The 23,695-nt window shown below is 42.9% G+C and overlaps 1 protein-coding gene across 1 annotated transcript in view; it reads right to left on the bottom strand.

Moving 5' to 3' along the window:
* The window catches only part of ERAP1 (endoplasmic reticulum aminopeptidase 1), a 37,960-nt gene extending 14,815 nt beyond the window's left edge, over positions 1-23,145 (bottom strand). Inside the window, exons 1-11 of the mRNA XM_052643728.1 lie at positions 23,108-23,145; positions 17,042-17,582; positions 14,800-14,938; positions 11,744-11,878; positions 8,729-8,849; positions 7,887-8,041; positions 7,415-7,528; positions 5,942-6,073; positions 2,437-2,568; positions 2,205-2,276; positions 752-906 (exon numbers count right to left, since the gene is read on the bottom strand). Coding sequence (XP_052499688.1) covers positions 752-906; positions 2,205-2,276; positions 2,437-2,568; positions 5,942-6,073; positions 7,415-7,528; positions 7,887-8,041; positions 8,729-8,849; positions 11,744-11,878; positions 14,800-14,938; positions 17,042-17,568 — 1,682 coding nt within the window. The 5' untranslated portion in view covers positions 17,569-17,582; positions 23,108-23,145. The remainder of the gene's footprint in view (positions 1-751; positions 907-2,204; positions 2,277-2,436; positions 2,569-5,941; positions 6,074-7,414; positions 7,529-7,886; positions 8,042-8,728; positions 8,850-11,743; positions 11,879-14,799; positions 14,939-17,041; positions 17,583-23,107) is intronic.
* Between the last annotated feature and the right edge of the window lie 550 nt (positions 23,146-23,695).

The raw sequence follows: 23,695 nt of genomic DNA on the forward strand, positions 1-23,695 counted from the left end.
AAATAAATGTGGTGAAGAATTAACACATATCTGGGCCAAGATTATACGGGAATTCTTTGCTCTCCTTATAACTTCTCCAGAGGTCTGAAATCATTTCAAAAAAAAAATTTTTTTTTAACAGTGTCCATCCAGAGACTGAGTGACTTCACTTTCACTTTTCACTTTCATGCATTGGAGAGGGAAATGGCAACCCACTCCAGTGTTCTTGCCTGGAGAATCCCAGGGACGGGGGAGCCTGGTGGGCTGCCATCTATGGGGTTGCACAGAGTCGGACACGACTGAAGCGACTTAGCAGCAGCAGCGTCAGCCAAGTTGCAGTGTCTCATTTCCAGCGATGCCCTCTGTAGTGTTAAGCTGACAAACAGGGTTGGGGATCCAAATCAGACTGGCAAAGAAGAGAATCAAGTCCCTTGCATTTCCCGGAAATCACCTGAATGTTTATGTCCTCAGCTCCAACCCTACCGACAGGCACTGTTGTAATTTAGTAACAAATGCTCAGAGCTGACTTCCATCCAGTAACTGAAAATTACCATCATGTCTAACTACAAACCATGAGAATGTTTAAGTAATTATAGATCATCTTTATCCTTTTGAAAAGATGGTGGTGTGTAAGTCAGCTTCTTAGGGTATTTAGGTTTAATTAACGTGTTTTGCAACAAAGGGAAGGGCATTAGTTCAAGAACAAAGGTTCATCCTCCCAGGCAGACGTCACTACCGAGGCAACAGATGAGTTTCTGCCTGTGAACCTTACCCAGTTTCTGAGGCATCGGCCACGCCTTTCACATAGTACTCTTGCTTCATGTGGACGTTCCTGCCTCTTACGGTGATGGTTATCAGGGGAAAACCCTTCTGCAGCGTCCAGGTGTTCATCATGGTTTTCACATCAAGGCCTTCCCGTCGCCAGTGCTGGTTTATGCGAGAAAGGCAGATACGTGAACTACTTGGACCCACCTCTAAGAAGAGAACCCAAGCTTGAGCTTGCAGGGGCTGCAGCCAGTGAAGCTCTCCTCTGTCCCTTCCGCTGCTCCCAGCCCGCAGCCCGCTCCCTTCCCCTGCTGGCTCCAGCCATAGCATATCCACCAGAGCACCAACTAGTCGCTTTTCATTCTCTCCTTTCTTCTGTCTTAAAAACAGGTACCACAGCTGGTTCTCCTGGGCAGACCTTGGGTTTGGCATTGGGCACAAAAGCAGGCATGTGTATGAAGGCAGAGAGAGAAAGGACAGAAAGTGGCCAGGTGTGCAACACCTCCGTAAGGATGCTATCTATCCAACAAGCAAGGTGGGGGGAAAGTGCTGTATTGAGAGCCCGTACTTCCCAAGTGATAAAACCGACGTGGCCCACAACCCAAGAGCCAGCCATTAACTCAAACGAGCATTTACTCTTTGATACTAAAAAAGCTTTCAAATAATATTTAAGAGCTAATGAAAGGATAAAACATTCCACGGGACACATCTAGAAACTATGGAATAAATCTGTCTCTGAAAGCAAAACAGCCAAGAAAATAAAAATCGAGTGGATATAATTCTGTTGAATCTCCAGGCTCACACTGAGTTACCTGTGAAAATATTCCACAAGGCCAGATAAACAGAGACTCAGGCTGCTTTGTGATTCAGGTGTTATGAATTCTTTATAGCTTAGCAGTTAGAGACATGAGTTAGATCTCAATTCAAATCCCTGCTCTGCAATTTACTAATCATATGCCTTTGGATTTCATTTCCCCAGCTGTAAAAATAGGGGTAATAGCATTTGCTCATAGGCTTATTGTGAAGAATAAAGCAGATTATACACATAAGTGCTTCACACATGCCTGACACATCGTAAGTGCCTGAGAATGCTCACGCCATCTATTTTTTTTTCCCCCCACAAATGAAGGGCTATGGAAACAATCGACACAGCCTGATGGATATAGTCCTAATCTATCACAGAAGCACATCATAAATCTACTGCTTTCCAGAGAGTGAAGCTGAAGAAATTAATATCAGTGAGATAATGTTACCAAAGATGGCTGGAAAACTTCCTTGTATAGCGAGACTTAAGAAAAATTGTAAAAGGCTGTCACTCTGGTATAGTTTAAATGCAGCCTTATCTACAGAGAAACTGATAAGATCCAGGATCTCAGAAAGCTTGGCACAGAGTTTTCCTTCAAAGGAAAGGGAGTAAAAGAATGGGCTTTGGGGTAACGCATACAGATGTGAAAACTTACTGCGGTTGAAGATGAATGTTCACCTCTAGAACAAAATCCATCCATGTGTTGCGTGTTATCTGTAGGGCAAATCTAAAAACCAAAAATAAACACATCACTCAGTCCTTTGGGATAAAAAAAGAAAAACCACTCGTGATTCTTCTCAGAGGGATTAATGTGGTACAGAACAAAAACAAAATAAGGCAATAAGCCTGCCAACCCCAAACACAGAGATACGTGAAAACATACTCACGCTTGCCATACTATTCCACAGGTCCTCGTTTTTCGTGTTTTTATAGCTATACTTCTGCAGATACTTTACAATGCCACTTTTAAATGCGTCGGCACCAAGATAGTCCCTTAGCATATTCAGAATACAAGCTCCCTGAAAAGACCACATAAATAATTGTTAGCTGTCGTCCACCTCCGTCTCACCTACTGTCACTGTGTTGGAGCCATTCGTTAAGATGCGTAACCTTTTTAGCGTCTGATCACTTGCAGAACAGTTAGAAACACCGGGTTACACCTGGACCGATTGAGGCGGGGGATCAATGTGACTCTTCATGCTTTAGTCACCAGGACTGCTATTTTGTCAGCATTCAAACTTCCCCATCATCTGCCAGCTTCCATGATTCACAGGCGAGTGGGCGATGGTGCAGAATAAACACGGGACTTTGGACCACCACGTGGCTCTCCCGCCGCCCCTCTGGGGCAGGAGTGGGGAGAGATGGAATCAAAGGTGAGAACAGGTGAGAAATGGCGGAGCCCACTGGGCAAGAATTGGCAGCCTTGAGCACAGAAAACTGGCCCAGCAAGAGCAAGGTGAGAAAGGGGGCAAGAGAACTCCTAGGCACTCTGCACTCCCGCGATAAGAGCTGCCCCCCTCTTCGCCCACTCTCCTAGATCATGGACCACAAACTCGAATACCTCCAGTGGTCAGACAGGTGACAAACGAGGGACGGGAGTCCAAGGATAAGAAAAATGCTTTCACATTCTTTGTCTCCCCCTGAACTTTTCATACAACTAACCACCAAGAACTTTTCCTCCTTCCTCCTTCCCTCTCGCTCAAAACACCACCCTGAGTTTTCTAGGAAATCATGAGTCCCCCTTCCTAGGAAACCCTTCCTACTTCACTTCCTGAAAGGCCTCAATTCATCTTTCAGACATAACTCAAAATCTCCTTTTCCAAAAGAATGTCTTAGGTCCCCTCACGGTAGAGACAGTCTCCCTCTCTCTGGTTCTAGGAGACAGTAGTCACTAGATGGGCAGAGCCTGGGTCCCTGAAGGTCTGCATTGGTGCATATCCCTGCCAAGAGGATGAGGATTTGTGAGGTATAATTTATGAAGGTATAATTGATAGATAACATTTGCTTCAGGTGTATAATACTTGCATGTACTACACAAGGATCACCGCAGTACACCTCATTAACACCCATCACGACAATTTTTTTCTTGTGAGGAGGACTTCTAAGATTTCCTCTTAGCAACTTTCAAACACACAATACAATGCTATTAACTACAGCTCCATGCTGTACATTATATCCCTATGATGTATTTTATAACTGCAAGATTTTACTTTTTGACATCGTCACCTATTCCCTAAGCCCCTGGCAACCACCAACCTATGAACTCACTCTTTGTGTGTTTTTGTTTTTAGATTTAACCTATAAGTGGGGCCATATAGGATTTGTCTGAATTCATTTAGCAGAATGCCCTCAAGATTCATCCATGTAGTTACAAGTGCCAAGCTTTCCTTTTTCTATGACTGAATATTCTACCATGGAATGGACACTTGCGGAAATAACCATCTGGCCTATTGCAAATAAGGTTGCCAGGAACACGGGGTGCATGTCTCTCTTTTAGCTACTGTTTTTGTTTTCTTTGAATACCTCAAAGCGGAATTGCTGGCTATGGTATCTCTATTTTGTAATATCTTGTTTTCTATCCTGTCTTCCACAGTGGCCAGACCCATTTACATCCCCACCACTGTGCACATGGGTTGCCCCTCTCCACATCGTCTCAACACTTGCTATTCATCTTTTTGAGACTAGCCATTCTAAGGTGTGGAGCCGTGTCTCATTGTGTTTCGACTTGCATTTCCCCAAGGATTAGCGACGTTGAGCACTTTATAATGTACCTATTGGTCATATGTGTGTCTTTGGAAAAGTTTCTATTCAATTCTTTTAAAATCAGATTGTTTTTACTCATCCAGTACAAAGAATGAAATAGTGCCATCTGCAGCAACATGGATGGGCCTGGAGATTATATCATACTGACTGGAGTGAATCAGATAGAGCTAGACAAATGTCATATGATATTGCTTAAATCTGGAATCTAAAACAAATGATACAAATGAACATATTGACAGACTCAACAGAGAACAAACTTATGATTACCAGGAGGGAAGGGTGGTGGGGAGGGAGAGGTCGGGAGTTTGGGATTGACATGTACACAATGCTATATTTAAAATGCCTTTCCATGAAAAGAATTTAAATTTAAAAATAAAGTGTAAAAAATAAAAATAAAATCAGATTGTTTAGTAATCAAGTTGACGCGTTCTTTATATACTGTGGACACTAATCCCTTGTCGGACACCTGGTTTCCAGATATCCTCCCATTCAGCAGGCTGCCTTTCACTCCGCTTTTGTTGTGCACGTGGTTTTTCACCTCGTGTGACTCCACTTGCTGATTTTTGCCTTTGTTGCTTGGGTGTCACATATTAAAAAAAAAAAAACACAAAAATCACTGCAAAGACACATGTCAAGAAGCTTTTCCTCTCTATTTTCCATTTAGGAGTTTTATGGTTTCTGATCCTAACATTTAAGTCTTTAATCCATTTCAGTTCGTTTCTGTGAGTCGCGTAAGACAGTGGTGCAGTTTTCTTCCTTTGTATATGGTGTCAGAAGAACTAAATGATCGTTTATTTAAGAGACTCCATTTACCATTGTGTATTCTTGGGTCTTTTCTCGTAAGTTAACCTTATATTCCTGAGCTGACTTCTGGGCTCTATTCGATTGCATTGATCTATGTGTGAGTTTATATGTCTGTTTTCGTCTGCTTTTATCTACTCTGCACTATTGATGGAAACATGCAAACATGAAATACTTTTCCCTTTGTTACACATAAAGCAGCCAAGCTTTATGATAAATGACACGTTCTCTGCCTTAGTGAGGATAATGGAAATGGTTGGGGATGGAAGGGAAAATTGAAAAGCAGAATCCTGATCTTGTAAACTAGCGATGACTTACCTCCAGTCCAAATTGCTAAGGGAAATAGAAGCCTGGTATAACCAGAATTCTATCTCCTTCAAAGAGAAGCCAGTAATATGGATTTTCATATAAAATCTCCCAGCTATTATACGTCGGCAACAATTTCCACTTCTTTTATTAAACACATTTTGCATGATAACTGTTTCTGAAGGCACCCAAAGCTACAAAAGGGCAGGTGTTTTTGCCTGATACAAAGCTAAAGCTCAATCAAGACCTATTTGCTGAAGGATAAATAAAAAGTTTCTGTAGACTGTGAATATTCACTTACAAAGGTAAATGAAGAACTGACAACAGTATAATCTTTAGGACTTTAAGCCATACTTAAAGTTAGGCCTTAAAAAAGTTGGCTCTGGGAAGCCTGAGTGAGAAGAGAAAGCCTTCAATCCAGGTCGGTCCTATTGAAGGGAAAGTCCCCCCACAGCCCTAGCTATAGCCTCTCCACTCCAGTAAGTTTAGTGTGCAAACTGTATCCTTAAAATACATTTTTACCTTCTCATAAGAAACTTCATCAAACATCTCCTGAATCTGAGCAGGATTCTCCACGGGTGTGGACATGGGGTGTGAGGAGTTTAATGCATCCACCTCCATTGCATCGAAACACTTACCAAAGAAATACTCTTCCTATTAAGATCAAAAGACAACATCACCAGTGATTCACATTTAGATCAAAAACTATGAAATGAGGCTGGCTGCACGTGGGATAACAGGTTTACACTCCACATTTCTGATGTGACCTATTATATATTTATAGAATTTACAAAATTAAACAGAATTATCTTCTAAGGAACAGACAGAAAACAGTGATTTAGCTCAATATTGAAAAGTTGTTTAAATATTTATCACCTTAGAATAAAGAACATTCCTATTAAAAATAAAAACATTATGCCTACAGCCCGATCATACCCAAATATGAAACTAAATTATATAATGGTTTCAGTATCTCCAGTCTTCATCTATACTATTTTTTTGTAAATTAATTAATTTATTTTAATTGGAGGCTAACTACTTTACAATATTGTAGTGGTTTTAAAGCAAAAAAAATTAGCTTTAACCATGTAGTGAAAGAAAAAGCAATGGAGAACAAATTCCAACTATAATCTGATAAAGGCATATTACACAATAAAACAATAAGCATACATGATCATTTTTATTATTAAAGACTATATGGAAACAGGAAAATACTTATTATGATCTACTATATTGTAATCAACCCACTCCAGTATTCTTGCCTGGAAAATCCCATGGATGGAGGAGCCTGGTAAGCTAGAGTCCTACAGTCCTACAGTCCATGGGGTCGCCAAGAGTCGGACACTACTGAGCGACTTCACTTTCACTTTCTTTTCACATATAAGTTATGTATATAGGAAGATGAAAATGGGAATATGAATATGTACAAATGAAAATCAAAATATGGTAAAGGATTGTTTTTACATAATGTTTCTAATTATACTGCATTTGATTTTCACAAGTTAAACACATGACTTTTGAAATTATCATGTAGAGATTCCAAACTAGTAAGTCTGTGACCCATGAGTCTAGGTTCTTATGCAATCAAATGTGCAATTATCTTAAAACTCATTTGATTTGGCAAGTAGGACCATATTGAAATAACATCAATCTGTACCTAATACTTCTCCAGTGAGCAGCCTGAAGGAGGGAAAGCGATACAGAACAACAAGTTGTCATTATTTCTGTTTCTTTGACACTCAGGGAGGACAATTTAGTACTAACTTCATAACTCATAGATTTGGAAATAAGCAACTGAGTGTGGAAATAAGTCTTTATGAGATATCTTTAAAGTACACCAGCATTTTGGAAACCTGATCCATTTTTAAACTCCTAGGGAGGTTATCAATCTTTCTATAAATTCCATAACCAAGCATTGGTAAATATAATGTTTTCCAGCAACAGATTAACCTAAAATGTAAAAAAAAAAAAAAAAAGTAAGTAAATATAACTTACAACTTTCAGTTCTGGATGAGTCACACTGACTGACACGAACTCCATAAACTTGGCAAATCCCTCATTTAACCAAAGATCATTCCACCATTCCATAGTGACGAGGTTCCCAAACCACTGAAAGGAAAATATTACTCAGTTTATCCACAGATTTCTATGGCAACTGGATTATGTACACGACCATAAACGTCCAACATTCAGAAGGAAATATATTCTGTATGTGTAATGTCAGTATATGAATGTTAACATATTTATAAAGCTAATATTTTTTTCAAAGTAAAAAGAAAAACTTTTCAATATGTATTTTAAAACATGGTACCTAATGTTTTGAAGACATACATTTTCCTCTGGGAGAAAAAGACAAAGTAAAAATGAATCCATAGAATTCATATATCGATATGAATAGCCTATGTCCCAGAAGAGCAATAAAAACATAGTTTATACTGTTTTGAAAAGTGTGATTGAGCTCATATACCTGGTGGGCGAGTTCGTGAGACACAGTCATTGTGATGCCGAGCTTACTTGAGGCGGAAGACTTCTCAGCATCAAACAGTAGAGAAGATTCCCTGTACGTTGTCAGTCCCCAGTTTTCCATTGCACCAGACTGGAAGTCAGGAATCGCAGCAAGATCTTGGGAAGGAAGCAAAAAACACCTTATCAGTCTTAACCTACACATGGCCCAAACACACCAACTCTCAGAATGGATGGATGCAGGGATCAAAGAGAAACTGAGTGACCCCCACAGAATCTTGGGTTCTGGACTAAAGAACCTTTCACAGTGAAGAAAAAGGGCTCAGTGGCTCATTCAGAGTTACTCTGCTGCTGCATGATAAAGTCACGCTTGGCTTTCAGACCTCCTGACTCCATTTCTAATTCTCTGACAAGGTGTTTGGAGACTGGACAGTCTTAAAAATTGTCTCAATAATCCACTCTAGCTGGGATCCCCAAGACTCCCACGCACTAAAAACTCAAACACATAATAGTTTTAAGGGCTCATGTAAGAAAGAAAATGCAGATTTTCTTATGCTCTATCACGGAATTCATTGAAAAAATTTATTGAGTACTCCTACCAAACGCATGCCAATCATGGGAAAAAATGCAGCCTCTGTCCTTTGCTATCTGCCCACTAATAGAGTTGTGTTTGTCTTTAAAATCAGAAGGCAAAAGTTTCCCCATGCTACATGCCTCAAAAACCTGCTGGGGTTTTAATGACTTGAGAGGCTGCTGAGCTGATGGGGGAAGATGCCAGTTAGGAAGATATAATCTACTGCTGGGGTCATTAAATGCCAGTTTGAAACATCTGTGCAAGATCTATACCTTGTTTGGGTAACGGATATGGGATGTTGAAATAATCCTCATAAAATTCTAGAAGAGTCACCGCGGCATCCAGTGCATAATCTGCCTGATTTATCTTGTCTGGAACGGCATATACGGAAACCTGAAGAGGAAGACACAAGGAAGTTATCCAAATGCCGTCGCAGCTTTTCTAGAAGGCTGACATTAACAGCTTCCTAGTGTGGGACATGGAGAAGGCAATGGCATCCCACTCCAGTACTCTTGCCTGGAAAATCCCATGGACGGAGGAGCCTGGTGGGCTGCAGTCCATGGGGTTGCGAAGAGTCGGACTCGACTGAGTGACTTCACTTTCACTTTTCACTTTCATGCATTGGAGAAGGAAATGGCAACCCACTCCAGTGTTCTTGCCTGGAGAATCCCAGGGACGGGGGAGCCTGGTGGGCTTCCGTCTATGGGGGTCGCACAGAGTCGGACACGACTAAAGCGACTTAGCAGCAGCAGCAGCAGTGTGGGACATGGTTGCCAGTATTAAAGTTAACAATTGCAGGCTGCTATTTCTTATATTAATGCTGATTGTTCTCATCAATCCCCCTACTGAAAACAACAGATGATGAGTAACAAATATAAAAATGTCTTCCTAAATGTTTACATGAGATAGTGCAAAGGTAAAGACAACTTAGTTTTCCCAAACTGAAATGACCGCAGGACCCTGGGAAGTCAGCAGAGGGTCACTGGAGCCAGCTTTTGCCCTGAAGACACTAGCTCAATACAAATGGACTTGAGCTGAGGTCTTCATGGCACTGGAGAACTCAACAGGGAAAGGAGACAAAATCCAGAACCTGCTCAAGGTAGGTAGGAGATGTCCCCTGGTAGATCCCAAAGGACCAAGCCCTTACTGGAAGTCTAAACTAGAAAGAATCACCAAATTCCTCCAGGAGACTGCAAGGGGGGAAAAATGCATTATTCAAACCCTGGTGATGTATGAGGAATAGTGAGAGAATGTCCTCAGAGAATTTATTGCTAAAAGCGAAACTTCATGCCGTCTAACAGCTGAACTCACAATAAACCTAGGTGGTCCAAAAACCTGAAGCCATAATTTAAAGTGATTCCCAAGGCTGCAAAGTCTCCAGGTCACTTGACAGGAGCAAAATACAAATTCTCTCTGGAAAAATTCACCTTCAACTCAGGTAAGAAAAGCTCACAGACACAATTCACAGTGCACAGCACAAGGGAACAAGACACCGTGAACGAGAGCCTCAGAAACAACAAATCACAGCACCAGCCACACCAAGACTTCATATATGACAACTTCTAGACACGATATAAAGTGCGAGTTCAATGTGTTAAAGAAAGAAAACAGCTCAAACTATTGGCACACAAAAGCGGTCTGGGGACCTAATCCCAATGTAGATACATGTGGGAGGGGGCGGTTCCCTCACATCTCCAAGCAACATTCCAACACCAGCTGGGTACCCTACAATTCAGTTCCATGCTGACCCTCCTGGCGTGACAGCATCATTCTACAGGATTCAGTCTTACAAGCCTGCTCCCTAACCCGATTTCAGATGCCAATCAAAAGTGCAAGTTATCACCCATGCTTCTGACTTAGCAGCTATTGGCTGGAGGTTCCCAGCCCCCTTCTTGAGTTTAATTTGCTAGAGCAGCTCACAGAACTCAAGAGTAACATTTTACTCGACAAGATTCCCAGTCCATTATAAACAAACATAACTCAGGAACGAACAGCCACATGGGAGAGGTGCCTTAGGACAAGGTATGGAAAAAGGGAGTGTAACGACCATGCCCTCTCCTACAAACCACTTTCCCTACACCTCCACCGGTTCACCAACCCAGAAGCTCACAGGAGTCACCCTTTGAGTTTTTATGGCATTTTCACTACACAGCCATAAATGATTGACCTTTGGTGACGAAACAGTCTCCAGTCCCAATTCTCCCATCACATGGTTGGTTCCCAGTCAACCAGCCTTAGTTAGGTTACCTAGAAAATTTTTATTAACATAACAAGAGATAATACTTATGGTTCTCAACACATAGGACATTCTAAGAGTTTTAGTAGCTCTGAGCCTTCATCAAGGATGAAGACCAAATAACATATTTATTATTATGAATTACAATATCACAGTATGAAAGACACATGAAAATAACCATTCAAAAAGGATTCACTGAAGTGGGCAAATTAGTGAGTGGGTGTTTTTACTGTTAATTTCACTGCTGAACTTAGATTGCTTCCTACAGCCAAGTCTCAAGCCTTAGCTTCACATCCCCAGGTAAGCAGAGATATCTCCACAAGGATAAGAAGACCCTTTATTCAGGACCTTATTCAGGCCCTACAGAAGACAAGGCAATTCAGAAGAGAAATCCTAACTATCCCAGGCGTCAGTTAAAACTAGCACAAATAAATGAGGTCATTTTAAATAAAATGTCCCCTGCCTCCTCTCTGAAAATCTTCTCCGCATTCAGGGCCGCAGCGTACAGTTGCGTAGGTTGTTCACTACACAATGAGACCCACCCAGTGGCAAGAGCTCCTCCAAACAAGACCTCTTCCCCTGACACTCCAGTACTCCCTGACCCAGATGCTCTCCCCAGAGCCATTTAATACTCCAAGCTGTCTTCTCTTCCTTCCTTCCCATGGCTAGAAATCCCTGGCTCGGACAGTCAGTGACATTCACTTCCAAACTGCAGAAAGTTATAGACAGAAGAGGCAACCTGAGAAACCACTGCAGGATCTGATCCAACTTATACATTTTACAGACTGTAAGCTCATCTCCAAAGGTAGCAGAAAGCCAGTTACTGGCGGAGCCAGCACCATGACCCAGGCCAGGCCGCGTCTCCCCACATGTTTCTGCTATTAGAACCCCGCTGCAAACATGAGCATCTGTGACAGTGGGAAGGCCCACCAACTAGTTTGTCCGAGAATGAGGGGTGTTTGCAGGATGTGGGACTTCCAGTTATAAAACCAGGACCGCCCCAGGCAGACCAGGGCAAGCAGGTCACCCTACGTGACAATCACAAGTTCACCTTAACTCCGCTCTTGGTCATCTTACTGACAGACTTAAAATCCGAAACAATGAAGGCCACCAGGTAGGTGCTCATCTTCACGGTGACATCAAAGTGGTCTTCTATGAGTCCTTCAGCCACAGTCACAGATTTAACCTAAAATCAGGATAACTGAGATCATCAAAGAATCCAACTACCCAAGACACTGAAAACATTTTATACAGAGAAATAGTCCTAAGTCTCAGACATACTGAAAGTATATGACATGACATTTGTATAGTTATTTAAGAATATCTCTTTCAGAGACTTCCCTGGTGGACCAGCAGTTGGGACTCTGCCTTCCAATCCAGGGAATGTGAGTTTAATCCCCGGTTGGGAAGGTAAGATCCCATACGTCTCACAACCAAGAACCAAAACATAAAACGAGAGCAATACTGTAACAAAATCGATAAAGACTTTTCAAAAAACGTATCCCTTTCTTAAGTAATTTAGATAGGAAAGCCAAACCATTCTCCTCCATGTTTTTATTGAGATATAATTCATATACCATAAAATTCACTGTTTTAAAGTATACCGTTCAGTGTTTTCTTTTTTTTAATTATATTCACAGTTATATAACCATCACCACTTAAATCTCTTCTAAATAAGCTAGACGATTACAAACTGGCTCATATTGGCACATGAGGATTGGTAACGTGGCTGGGAAAAAGCAAAACCGAGACTGCCGATTCTGCCAGGATGTAGCCCACATAATACAAAGCGCGAGAAAAATCTGGAAATGCAGTGTCTAACCGGGTGATGTGTCACCATGGATAACCTAAAAGAGCTTCTGCTTTCTTAAACAATTCAAAGAAACCCATGCCTGGGCCCGACCCTGCAAAGTCTCCTCCAGACTCTGATCTGCTTCACTGAAGTCAGGTTTTGCCGTGTAATCAGGGAGCAGCCTTGCAGAGTGGGGCTGGAGCCACAGAGGTGCAGGCTAAGAGGTCGGCTTCCCGAGAAGAAAGTCTACTACCTCAGCCAACAGAAAGCAGTGGGCAGGATCCTGGAGAAAAGACCAGTCTGAACTAGTCTGAGAACATCCACATTAAGGACACATTTTTCCTGTGACCCCATTTCCACCTCTATTTCTACGCCCTTGTCCTTTGTGATACCCACCAGCCACAAGCTATGGTTGTCTGCTCGGCAGCCTTTGGGCATTCACACCCTGACTCTGACAGCCAACCTAGCTTTATTCTTGAAGGGCCAGAAATTACCTTTCTCTTTAAAATGTCTTCAGTTTACCCCTGACAAAAATTTCTGTTCTTCAAGCTGCGCTCATTAGTAGGAAAATAAGCTAATTAAACGAATTCAAATTTAGATGTGATTAACTCCTGCCCCAAACACTTGGGTGTTCCAAAGGTATATTTTCTTCTGTAGTCTCCAAAAAGACCCTTTGAAACCCCGCTGTCCTTCCCCTCAACCCCATGTCTGAAGCTTAAGTTCAGGTGCCTCTGTTAGATTTCTGCCAAGAGGAGGGATGGCCCATCCAAGAGCAAGATTACATTAGAGAATCCTCAACAAGTAGGTCCCAGACATTCACAGATTTGGACTCCAGCATCTTTGTGGAGCCTCTGGGCGTTGCCCTTCCCCCTGCAAACCTATGAAATCTCTACCAGTCTTGTTTAGTGGGTCAGTCTGTCCCTCACTTCCAAACCACCCCTGTTCCTTTATTCTTCTTAAGCTGTAATTCTCTAATTAGAGAAGTCACTCCCACCCCAGGCAGGAATACCATAATATTTGGGGAGGGAATTATAATTTGAAAAAGCATTTTCTCTATCTCAAATTTATATTAGGAAAACAGCATAACTGTTTCTCATCTTTCTATATACAAGTGTGTTGGGGAAAGAGACAAAAGTTCTTGTCTGGTAAGGATTCACAAGTCTGCCTTTTATACAGGCTTCTGGTGCAGAATGTCGGAATCTCTTTTAGGGGGTCCTTAAGGGATTCAGTGAGCAATATAGAGTTCAAAAGCTTGGGAAATACTACACTGGAGGTTGGCTCATGGCTCTCTGAGTCCCTTCATGTGAAGATACTGCCTCCCCACCCAGCATAGGGATGAGGTATGATACCCTTCCGGACTCTGGGCAAAGCCTCTTCCAGCCTGAGTCTCATCCACGGTGAGCTTCTCTGAACAAAGGATGTATGTGCTTTAGCAGTTGGTATGTATCAGTGACAGACTGACAGCTCAGCTTCTGTGTTTCCAGCGCTACCAGAATCACAGGGTAATGGATCTCACTGAGTAATTTTATTCATTTGGCAAGGTCATCTTCTCCTTTCCGCTTTTAAAAATCAGGGGGGCTTCAGCCTAACAGATGCAGAGTATTATATTTAGAATAGATAAACAACAGGTCCCATTTTATAGCACAGGGAACTATATTCAATATCCTGTAATAAACCATAATGGAAAACAAAAAAGTAGAATAAAAAAATAAAACTAAGAGGGAACACTATCCACATGTGCTCTGGAACTGGAAAATAATGACCTTTAAAGGCAACTGGGGGTAGCTACCTTCACTACCATTATATCCTTAAAAGATTACTTTTTAAATTTCCATCTGCCCAACTTCATGCCAGTTATTTTTAATACAAGCTGTATAGCTAATATTACTAATATAGTATACAGAAATTATAGGAAATAACTAAATCATAGGAATATGACCTTATTCGAAAGAGCGTTTCCTTTAAAAATCCTTTTAAAAGAGCATATGAGAAAAGTGTAAGTGCTTTATGAAAGGCACTCTCACTTGAACCTGACCTGAATTTCCTATACGGTCTCTCTTGTCAACATGGATGACCTGCAGTGTCACTCTTACCTAAATTTTGCATGGTTTTAGGGACAATTGTTTTTTCCTTTGACCATAAATAAATTGCTGCTTGAACCAAAAGCATAGGTTGGAAGTGAAAAAGAAAAATTAGCTATCTGTCAGGCAATAAAACAAACAAAACAGCTAGCCTGAATGTTAACTGTCAATGGGGAGATGCAAGCCACAGGGAATGAATGGGCTTCTGATCAGAGATACACAATTTAGACTCACCAGTGGCATATTGGAGATGGCGAGGTGTCTCGGTTCCCTTCTGATCTTGATTAAAAAACTCGCCTTGAAAGCAGGTTCATCAAAGCATGGAAAGGCCATTCTGGCTGCAGTCGGTTCGAAGTGTGTTGATGCAAGTACCCTAAAATTCCGTAAAGGGAAATAAAAACACAGCATTAAGTACCAGGAACTGTAAGTTAGGTGTATGATCATGTCTTAATTCCTAAAGTTATCACAATCCTGATGAATCTCACTACCAAAAAATCTTTTATATGACAAAAGCTATCATAAAACTAAAAGACAAGTAAAAAGAACAGGGAAAATTGATCAAAAGGTATTTAACAAAGTGTTAATATAACCTGAACAAATAATGAACTCTTAAAAATAAGTAAAAATTCACCCACCAACCAAGCAGAATAGCAGGCAGAGGTCATAAACAGGCAACTCACAAAAGAAGAACATGCAAATAGTTAATAAACACATCAAAAGCTGCACAGCTTCATTAATAATCAATGTAACAAATTAAAGGGGGAAATCTGTTGGTATTTTGGCTTTAAAAGGATTGCCACTACACAGTATTAGTGAGAAATATGGCAAGGCATATCAAACGTTTGTTGACCCCCTAACTTAGCAATTATACTTCCAGGCATTTAGTCTAAAGAAATGACTTACGAAGATGCTTGTCCAAGTATTGCTGATGCTAAAAAGTTGGAAACAACCTAATTTCCATCCATAGGGGGATTAGTTAAAAAAATCAACACAGAAACATGTATTTTAATAAAGTTGTTAAAATGATGTAAAGTGACAGTCATCATGTAAAATACATGTCAACATATATTTTTAATAAAAAAGCTCCCTCATGAAACATAAAATACAACATAGTTCCATTTACATAAAATGACATGTACGTATATCCAGAAGAAAGTCTAAAGGATGTTCCCCTAAACCAGAAGCAGTAGTTATCTCTAGGGGTTATAATGGGGATACATTTTATCTTTTCAAAAATTCTTTTCTGTAGTATTTGACTTTTTTTAACCTCAAAAAATAATATGGAATCAGAAAAGTAAGTATAAGCTACTAAAAAATTTTGATTTTAAAATTTAGCATAAAATCTCCCAAAATATATTGTGTTTTTAAAAACAGAACTAAAACAAGCAGGAGAGGATCCCTAAAAAGGTTTCAGCTGAGACAAAAATATTTCCTCTAATTGGCTGTTACAGGTTGAATTGAGTCCTCCCAAAAGATATTTTGAAGTCTTATTACCTAATATCAGTGAGACTTTATTTAGAAATAGGGTCTTTACAGATGCAGTCAAGTACAGATAAGGCCATTGGGTCAAGCCCTAGTCCAATATAACTGGTGTCCTTAAAACAAGAGGGAAACCTGGAGAAAGGCCATGTGACAGGCAGGCAGAGACCCCACTGATGTAGCTGCAACTCAAAGAATGTCAAAGACTGATGGCACCACAAGCTAGGAAGAGGCAAAGAATGAGGCCATTCAGAGACCTAGAGAGCACAGGCCTCCTGACGCCTTGATCCTAGCCTCCAGTTCAGTTCAGTTCAGTCGCTCAGTCATGTCTGACTCTTTGTGACCTCATGAATCGCAGCATGCCAGGCCTCCCTGTCCATCACCATCTCCCGGAGTTCACTCAGACTCATGTCCATCGAGTCCGTGATGACATCCAGCCATCTCATCCTGGGTCGTCCCCTTCCCTTCCTGCCCCCAATCCCTCCCAGCATCAGAGTCTTTTCCAATGACTCAACTCTTCGCATAAGGTGGCCAAAGTACTGGAGCTTCAGCTTTAGCATCATTCCTTCCAAAGAACACCCAGGGCTGATCTCCTTCATAATGGACTGATTGGATCTCCTTGCAGAATGGTGAGATATTAAATTTCTACTATTTTAAGTCACACAGTTTATGTACTTTGTTAAAGCAGCACTTGGAAACTGGTACCTAAGCCAAGAGAATTTAAAACATTTATTCTATCCCAGAAGTCTAATTAAATAAACAAATAGGTATTTACTCTGATAGAGCTGGAGGAAAGAAAATTGGTTCAAATAGAATGAAAAATGAGATTAAAAAAAAAGAAAGAAAAAGCCTATAAGCCATTTTAAATATGCAAAGACATGCAAAGCAAAACCCAAAGAGAGAATTCAACAATCAAGGGAGTTTTAAAGGACAAGCCACCTGAAATAAATTTAGTGTGGGTAGCTCTTGAACCTTAGAAAAAAGAGACAAAAATTACCTCACTTCTCCTTCTTTGGTTCTGTAGGTACTTTTATAAAATCCATGGAAACTCTCAGAAAGATTGCCAGCGTAGTCGATGACAATGGTGTATGGGAGGCCGACGACCAGCGGCTCGGAAGCCAGAAGCGCAATTTGCTCCTGAGGTGGGTTTTCCAGGACTCTCAGCGGCTCTTCAGCTTGCCTCTCGCCACCTCCCTTCCTCAGGGTGGCCTTGGATACTTGTAGGTGGTGACTGTGCAGGATGATGGTACTGGTGGGCTTGCTGGCTGTGATTTCTATCTGTGTGGTTCCCCCGAAAGTCAGAGTGGTGAGATTTGCATGAATCATGAGATCATAATGAGCTGGGATGATGTGCTCTGGAAGTCGCATTTTATTCCAAGGAAACGGTGCCCCGTTGTTAGCTTTTGGAAATGTTGGTTCCCTGCTCTGACATGAGGATGGAGTTGCCACGGTTAAGAGAATCAACACTGTCGAAAGCAGTAAGGGCCTGGTTGCAAGTGGCCATTTGATGGATGGAGATATCATCTTGCTTGAAATGGCTAGAGATACAAATGTACAAAAGAAAAAAAAATCACTAAAATATTATCAAGAGAGCATAATTTCAGAATGCATCCACCCAGAATTAACAGATATAAATACTAACTTAAAAAAATACTAGGTCTTTCCCTGAAAGTACAATTATCTTTCCTATGTTACTGAGTCACAAGAAGAGAGAAGTTTATGGTTAACAACAATTATTAACATCTACTAAAAAGCATCATTTAGCTTTCAAAGTTTAAATTAACTCTATCAGTCAGGATCCTCCATTGAAAGCAAGAACCAGCTCTGGCTGACGATCCTTAAATGGATCACAGAATTGACAGGTCATTTGGGAAACCAGGCTCATAAAACAAGCAAAGATGGGCAACTAGAACTATATTAGACCAATATGTGATGAGATGACCACTCCCTGCCCACACTAGACCTTAGAGGAAGCCACCCCAATGTGTAGATGTTGATGTGAAGTCATCAAAGGAGGAGGTCTCTACTACCCTGCAACTTTCTGTTGTTTCAGCAAAAGTGAGGTGTCCACACCACCAGCAGGCAGGTATACAAAGCAGGCATCTGGCCTTACTGCTGCTCAGCAGGAGAAAGGCCTTGCTTCCCACTAAGCTTACAAAGCAGAGTCCTTAAAACACAGGAAGGAAGGAAATACATGCTCAGTAGCAAGCGGGAGTGGGAATGCAACAGTAAGCCTTAATAATATAATCAATCTGATTTCGCTATTGATCATCTGGTGATGTCCATGTGTAGAGTCATCTCCTGTGTTGTTGGAAGAGGGTGTTTGTTACGACCAGTGCATTTTCTTGGCAAAACTCTGTTAGCCTTTGACCTACTTTGTTTGGTACCGAGGCCAAATTCACCTGTTACTCTAGCTATCTCTTGACTTCCTACTTTTACATTCCAGTCCCCTATATTGAAAAGGACATCTTTTGGGGGTGTTGGTTCTAGAATGTCTTGTAGATCTTTGTAGAAGCGTTCAACTTCAGCTTCTTCAGCATTACTGGTCGGGGCATAGACTTGGATTACTGTGATATGGAATGGTTTGCCTTGGAAATGAACAGGGATCATTCTATCGTTTTTGAGATTGCGTCCAAGTACTGCATTTCAGTGGAGAAGGCAATGGCACCCCACCCCCAATACTCTTGCCTGGAAAATCCCATGGACGGAGGAGCCTGGTAGGCTGCAGTCCATGGGGTCGCTAAGAGTCGGACCCGACTGAGCGACTTTACTTTCACTTTTCACTTTCATGCACTGGAGAAGGAAATGGCAACCCACTCCAGTGTTCTTGCCTAGAGAATCCCGGGGTGGGGAGGGCCTGGTGGGCTGCCATCTCTGGGGTCACAGAGAGTCAGACACGACTGAAGTGACTTAGCAGCAGCAGCAGCACTGCATTTCAGACTCTTCTGTTGACTAGGAGGGCTAATCCATTTCTTCTACGGGATTCTGGCCACAGTAGTAGATATAATGCTCATCTGAGTTAAGTTCACCCATTCCAGTCCGTTTCAGTTTACTGGTTACTAAAATGTCAGTGTTCACTCTTGCCATCTCCTGTTTGACCACTTCCAATTTACCTTGATTCATGGACCTAACATTCCAGGTTCCTATGCAATATTGCTCTTTACAGCATCGGACTTTACTTCCATCACGTCACATGCACACCTAGCTAGGTGTTGTTTTTGCTTTGACTCTGTCTCTTCAATTCTTTCTGGAGTTATTTCTTTACCAATCTCCAGCAACATAATGGGCACCTACCGACCTGGGGAGTTCATTTTTCAGTGTCCTATTTTGGCCTTTTCATACTGTTCATGGTGTTCTTAAGGCAAGAATACTGAAGTGGTTTTCCATTAACTTCTCCAGTGGACCACATTTTGTCAGACCTCTCCACCATGACCCATCTGTCTTGGGTGGCCCTACAAGGCATGGTTCTTAGCTTCATTGAGTTAGACAAGGCTGTGGTCCATGTGATCAGTTTGTTTTCTGTGATTGTGGTTTTCAGTCTGTCTGCCCTCTGATGGAGAAGGATAATAGGCTTATGGAAGCTTCCTGATGGGAGAGACTGACTGAGGGAGAAACTGGGTCTTGTTCTGATGGGTGGGGCCATGCTCAGTAAATCTTTAATCCAATTTTCTGTTAATGGATGGGGAAGCTCAATACAGTCAGCAAAAACAAGACCAGGAATGTGAAGTCAAGTAGGCCTTAGGAAGCATCTCTATGAACAAAGCTAGTGGAGGTGATGGAATTCCCGTTGAGCTATTTTAAATCCTAAAAGATGATGCTGTGGAAGTGCTGCACTCAATATGCCAGCAAATTTGGACAACTCAGCAGTGGCCACAGGATTGAAAAGGGTTAGTTTTCACTCCAATCCCAAAGAAAGGCAACGCCAAAGAACGCTCAAACTACTGCACAATTGCACGCATCCCACATGCTAGCAAGGTAATGCTCAAAATTCTCCAAGCTAGGCTTCAACAGTACATGAACCGTGAACTTCCAGATGTTCAAGCTGGTTTTAGAAAAGGCAGAGGAACCAGAGATCAAATTGCCAACATCCGCTGGATCATCGAAAAACAAGAGAGTTCCAGAAAAACATCTACTTCTGCTTTATTGACTCTGCCAAAGCCTTTGACTATGTAGATCACAACAAACTCTGGAAAATTCTTCAAGAGATGGCAATACCAGATCACCTTACCTGCTTCCTGAGAAATCTGTATGCAGGTCAAGAAGAAACAATTATAACTGGACTTGGAACAATGATTCCAAATTGGGAAAGGAGTACACTGAGGCTGTATATCGTCACCCTGCTTATTTAACTTATATGCAGAGTACATCATGAGAAACGCTGGGCTGGATGAAGCACAAGCTGGAATCAAGATTGCTGGGAGAAACATCAATAACCTCAGATATGCAGATGACACCACCCTTATGGCAGAAAGTGAAGAGAAGCTAAAAAGCCTCTTGATGAAAGTGAAAGAGGAGAGTGAAAAAGTTGGCTTAAAGCTCAACATTCAGAAAACGAAGATCATGGCATGTGGTCCCATCACTTCATGGCAAATAGCTGGTGAAACAAAGTTTTTAAAAGTATCTTTTGGGGGGCTTCAAAATCACTGCAGATGGTGATTGCAGCCATGAAATTAAAAGATGCTTGCTCCTTGAAAGAAAAGTTATGACCAACTTAGCATATTAAAAAGCATTACTTTGCCAACAAAGTTTCATCTAGCCAAAGCTATGGTTTTTCCAGTAGTCATCTATGGATGTGAGAGTTGGACTACAAAGAAAGCTGAGCGCCGAAGAATTGATGTTTTTGACTGTGGTGTTGGAGAAGACTCTTGAGAGTCCCTTGGACTGCAAGGAGATCCAACCAGTCCATTCTAAAAGAGATCAGTCCTGGGTGTTCATTGAAAGGACTGATGCTAAAGCTGAAACTCCAATACTTTGGCCACCTCATGCGAAGGGTTGACTCATTGGAAAAGACCCTGATGATGGGAGGGATTGGTGGCAGGAGGAGAAGGGGACGACAGAGGATGAGATGGCTGGATGGCATCACCGACTCGTACATGAGTTTGAGTAGACTCTGGGAGTTGGTGATAGACAGGGAGGCCTGGCGTGCTGCGATTCATGGGGTTGCAGAGTAGGACACGACTGAGCGGTTGAACTGGAACTGGAGAAGTAGGGACTGAGGGAAAGGACAGGATGTATCAGAATGGCTGCCAGGTTTCTAGAATGAACATCTGGGTGGTGGTAGGTTTCCTTTATTGAAATGGAGAAGGCCGGAGATGGAAAAATTTAAAGGGAGGAGAGGGAACCAAGGCTTTATTTTTTAATATGTTTAATTTGTGATGTCTATGAGATGTCCAAGGGGAAATAAGAAGGCAGTTAAATATACACAGACTGAGACATAAGGGCTTTAAAGGAATTTCCTGTTCTTGACTGTACTCCTTTAAGGTTTTAAGAAGTATCTTCCTTCAACATCTGATCTTACTAAATGTTCTTTGACAATCAATGGTGTGGATTAAAGTGCTGCAGTAACAGAGTTCCTAACTTTCTTTCACAGCCAGAAAGAGTTCAAGATACTAACTGCCTTTGGTGATTCTGACTTCTCCCACTCACACAGGAAGTCAGGGCGACTGGTCCTTGGCTGTCTCCTCCTTCCCTTTTTGGGACACCATGTAATGTCAAATCCATCATTAAGAGGTAACAAGCAGGCCTTCTTCCAAAGGCTCTGAGCAATGAAATTAACAAGCACTGATGACAGCTAGTTACCGGTAGTAAATACTTCTAAAATGTTGATTCAGTTTTTTAATGTATTAGAACTTTTCTATTTAGGCCCACCTGAAAATGTGCTGCCTATCAGTACCACTACAACTCCGTGCAAAAAGAGACAAGCTGGCCAATTTTTCAGTCTTTTTTTTTTTTTTAAAAGTCGTTGACTCCATCCCGAATTGTGAGCAAACACTTTGGGGATTTAGTAGGAATCAGAGCACTTCTTTCCGAACCTGGCCTCACAAAGAACCTCCAAGAAAAAGGTAAGGAAGTGTCTGCATTTTCTCCTTCCTCCCGAAATTAACTTGCAGGCCCACCAGGCTAGTAAGACACCAAGAGGGAATTTTAACTTGCTCCAACAGGAGGGCCTTTAAACTCAGTAAACTCCAGACTGAGCCACAGCGAAGGGAGGACAGACAACTATTGGCAAGAAGTGCAGAAGAAGGGACAGACTTGAATTGATCTGCTGCTGGTAAGTCACTTCAGTCGTTTCCGACTCTGTGCGACCCCATAGACGGCCTCCTACCAGGCTCCTCTGTCCCTGGGATTCTCCAGGCAAGAACACTGGAGTGGGTTGCCATTTCCTTCTCCAATGCATGAAAGTGAAAAGTGAAAGTGAAGTCGCTCAGTTGTGTCCAACTCTTAGCGACCTCATGGACTGCAGCCTACCAGGCTCCTCCGTCCATGGGATTTTCCAGGTAAGAGTACTCGAGTGGGGTGCCATTGCCTTCTCCACGCTCAACTGTCCTTGCGCCGACATCCCTGCGCCTGCAACTCACCGAACTCAGGTTTGTTTCTCCAACTACTACCGGCCAGGTGCTCTCTTTGGCCAAACCCCAACCCTTCTCCCCCGCCATCCACCCACCACCTCACTTGGCCCTCCTCTGGAGTCCAGCAGGCGAGGCTGGCAGGAACCCAGCCTCAAGGAGAAGCGCAGAGGACGGTTCCTGCCTGCCTGCCGGGAAGTGGCGGGGCTTAGGGGAGCTCTGCGCCCCTGGCCAGCCCCCGGTGCAGAAAGACGGAAGGCCACTGTTGAGCCTGAGCCAACCCCACCACCCTCCCCGCGGACACGATCCCCAGCCTCGCGACCCACCCCGCACCCCCCGGGCCCCACTTCGCCGCCGCCCCCGGCTGATTCCCTTCCTCCCCGGGTCCCTGGACCGCCACACCTCTCGGCGCGGAAAGGATGCCCTGCCTCGCTCTTCCCCCAAACACTCAGCCTCCCCCCACAGCGGGACGTACTGGGGTCTCTCTCACTCAGTACCTGGGACTCGGGGACCACGCCGCTGTCGCCTGCCCTGGCCGCCCCGGGACCGGGACCAAAAGTGAAAACGAAAGTGAAGCCGGAGCGGCAAGCACAGGCGCGCGGGGCGCTGGGCCGAGCCCTGCAGGCGCAGGGGAGCCTCCGCCGAGGGGGTGGCTAGCTGAGGCAGGGGAAACCCGGCGGGACGAGCAGACCCCCATGTTCCCAGGACAGTTCAGTTCAGTCGCTCGGTCGTGTCCGACTCTTTGCCACCCCAGGGACCGCAGCAAGCCAGGCCTTCCTGTCCATCACCAATTCCCGGAGTTTACCCAAACTCATGTGCATCGAGTCGCTGATGCCATCCCAAGACAGGGACTCACAAAACAATAAGGCGTACGGGGCAGAGGGAACCAGCGGGCAGAAGCACCCCTTTAGGGATGCAAATTATTTTCCCTACACTTCTCTGGAGATGGGGGGAGGGTGGTTTCCCCAATAGATTAGCCTTTGGGGCAGCGGAGGTTTGGGGACATAAGGAGAGGGCTGGCACTCTTTGAGGGCACTTGGGTGGAGCCGAGCTCCCCTCTTTCCCCCCGCCCCTGCCCCGCCTGA

The sequence above is a fragment of the Budorcas taxicolor genome, chromosome 7 (assembly GCF_023091745.1).
Source record: "Budorcas taxicolor isolate Tak-1 chromosome 7, Takin1.1, whole genome shotgun sequence".
Taxonomy (NCBI): domain Eukaryota; kingdom Metazoa; phylum Chordata; class Mammalia; order Artiodactyla; family Bovidae; genus Budorcas; species Budorcas taxicolor.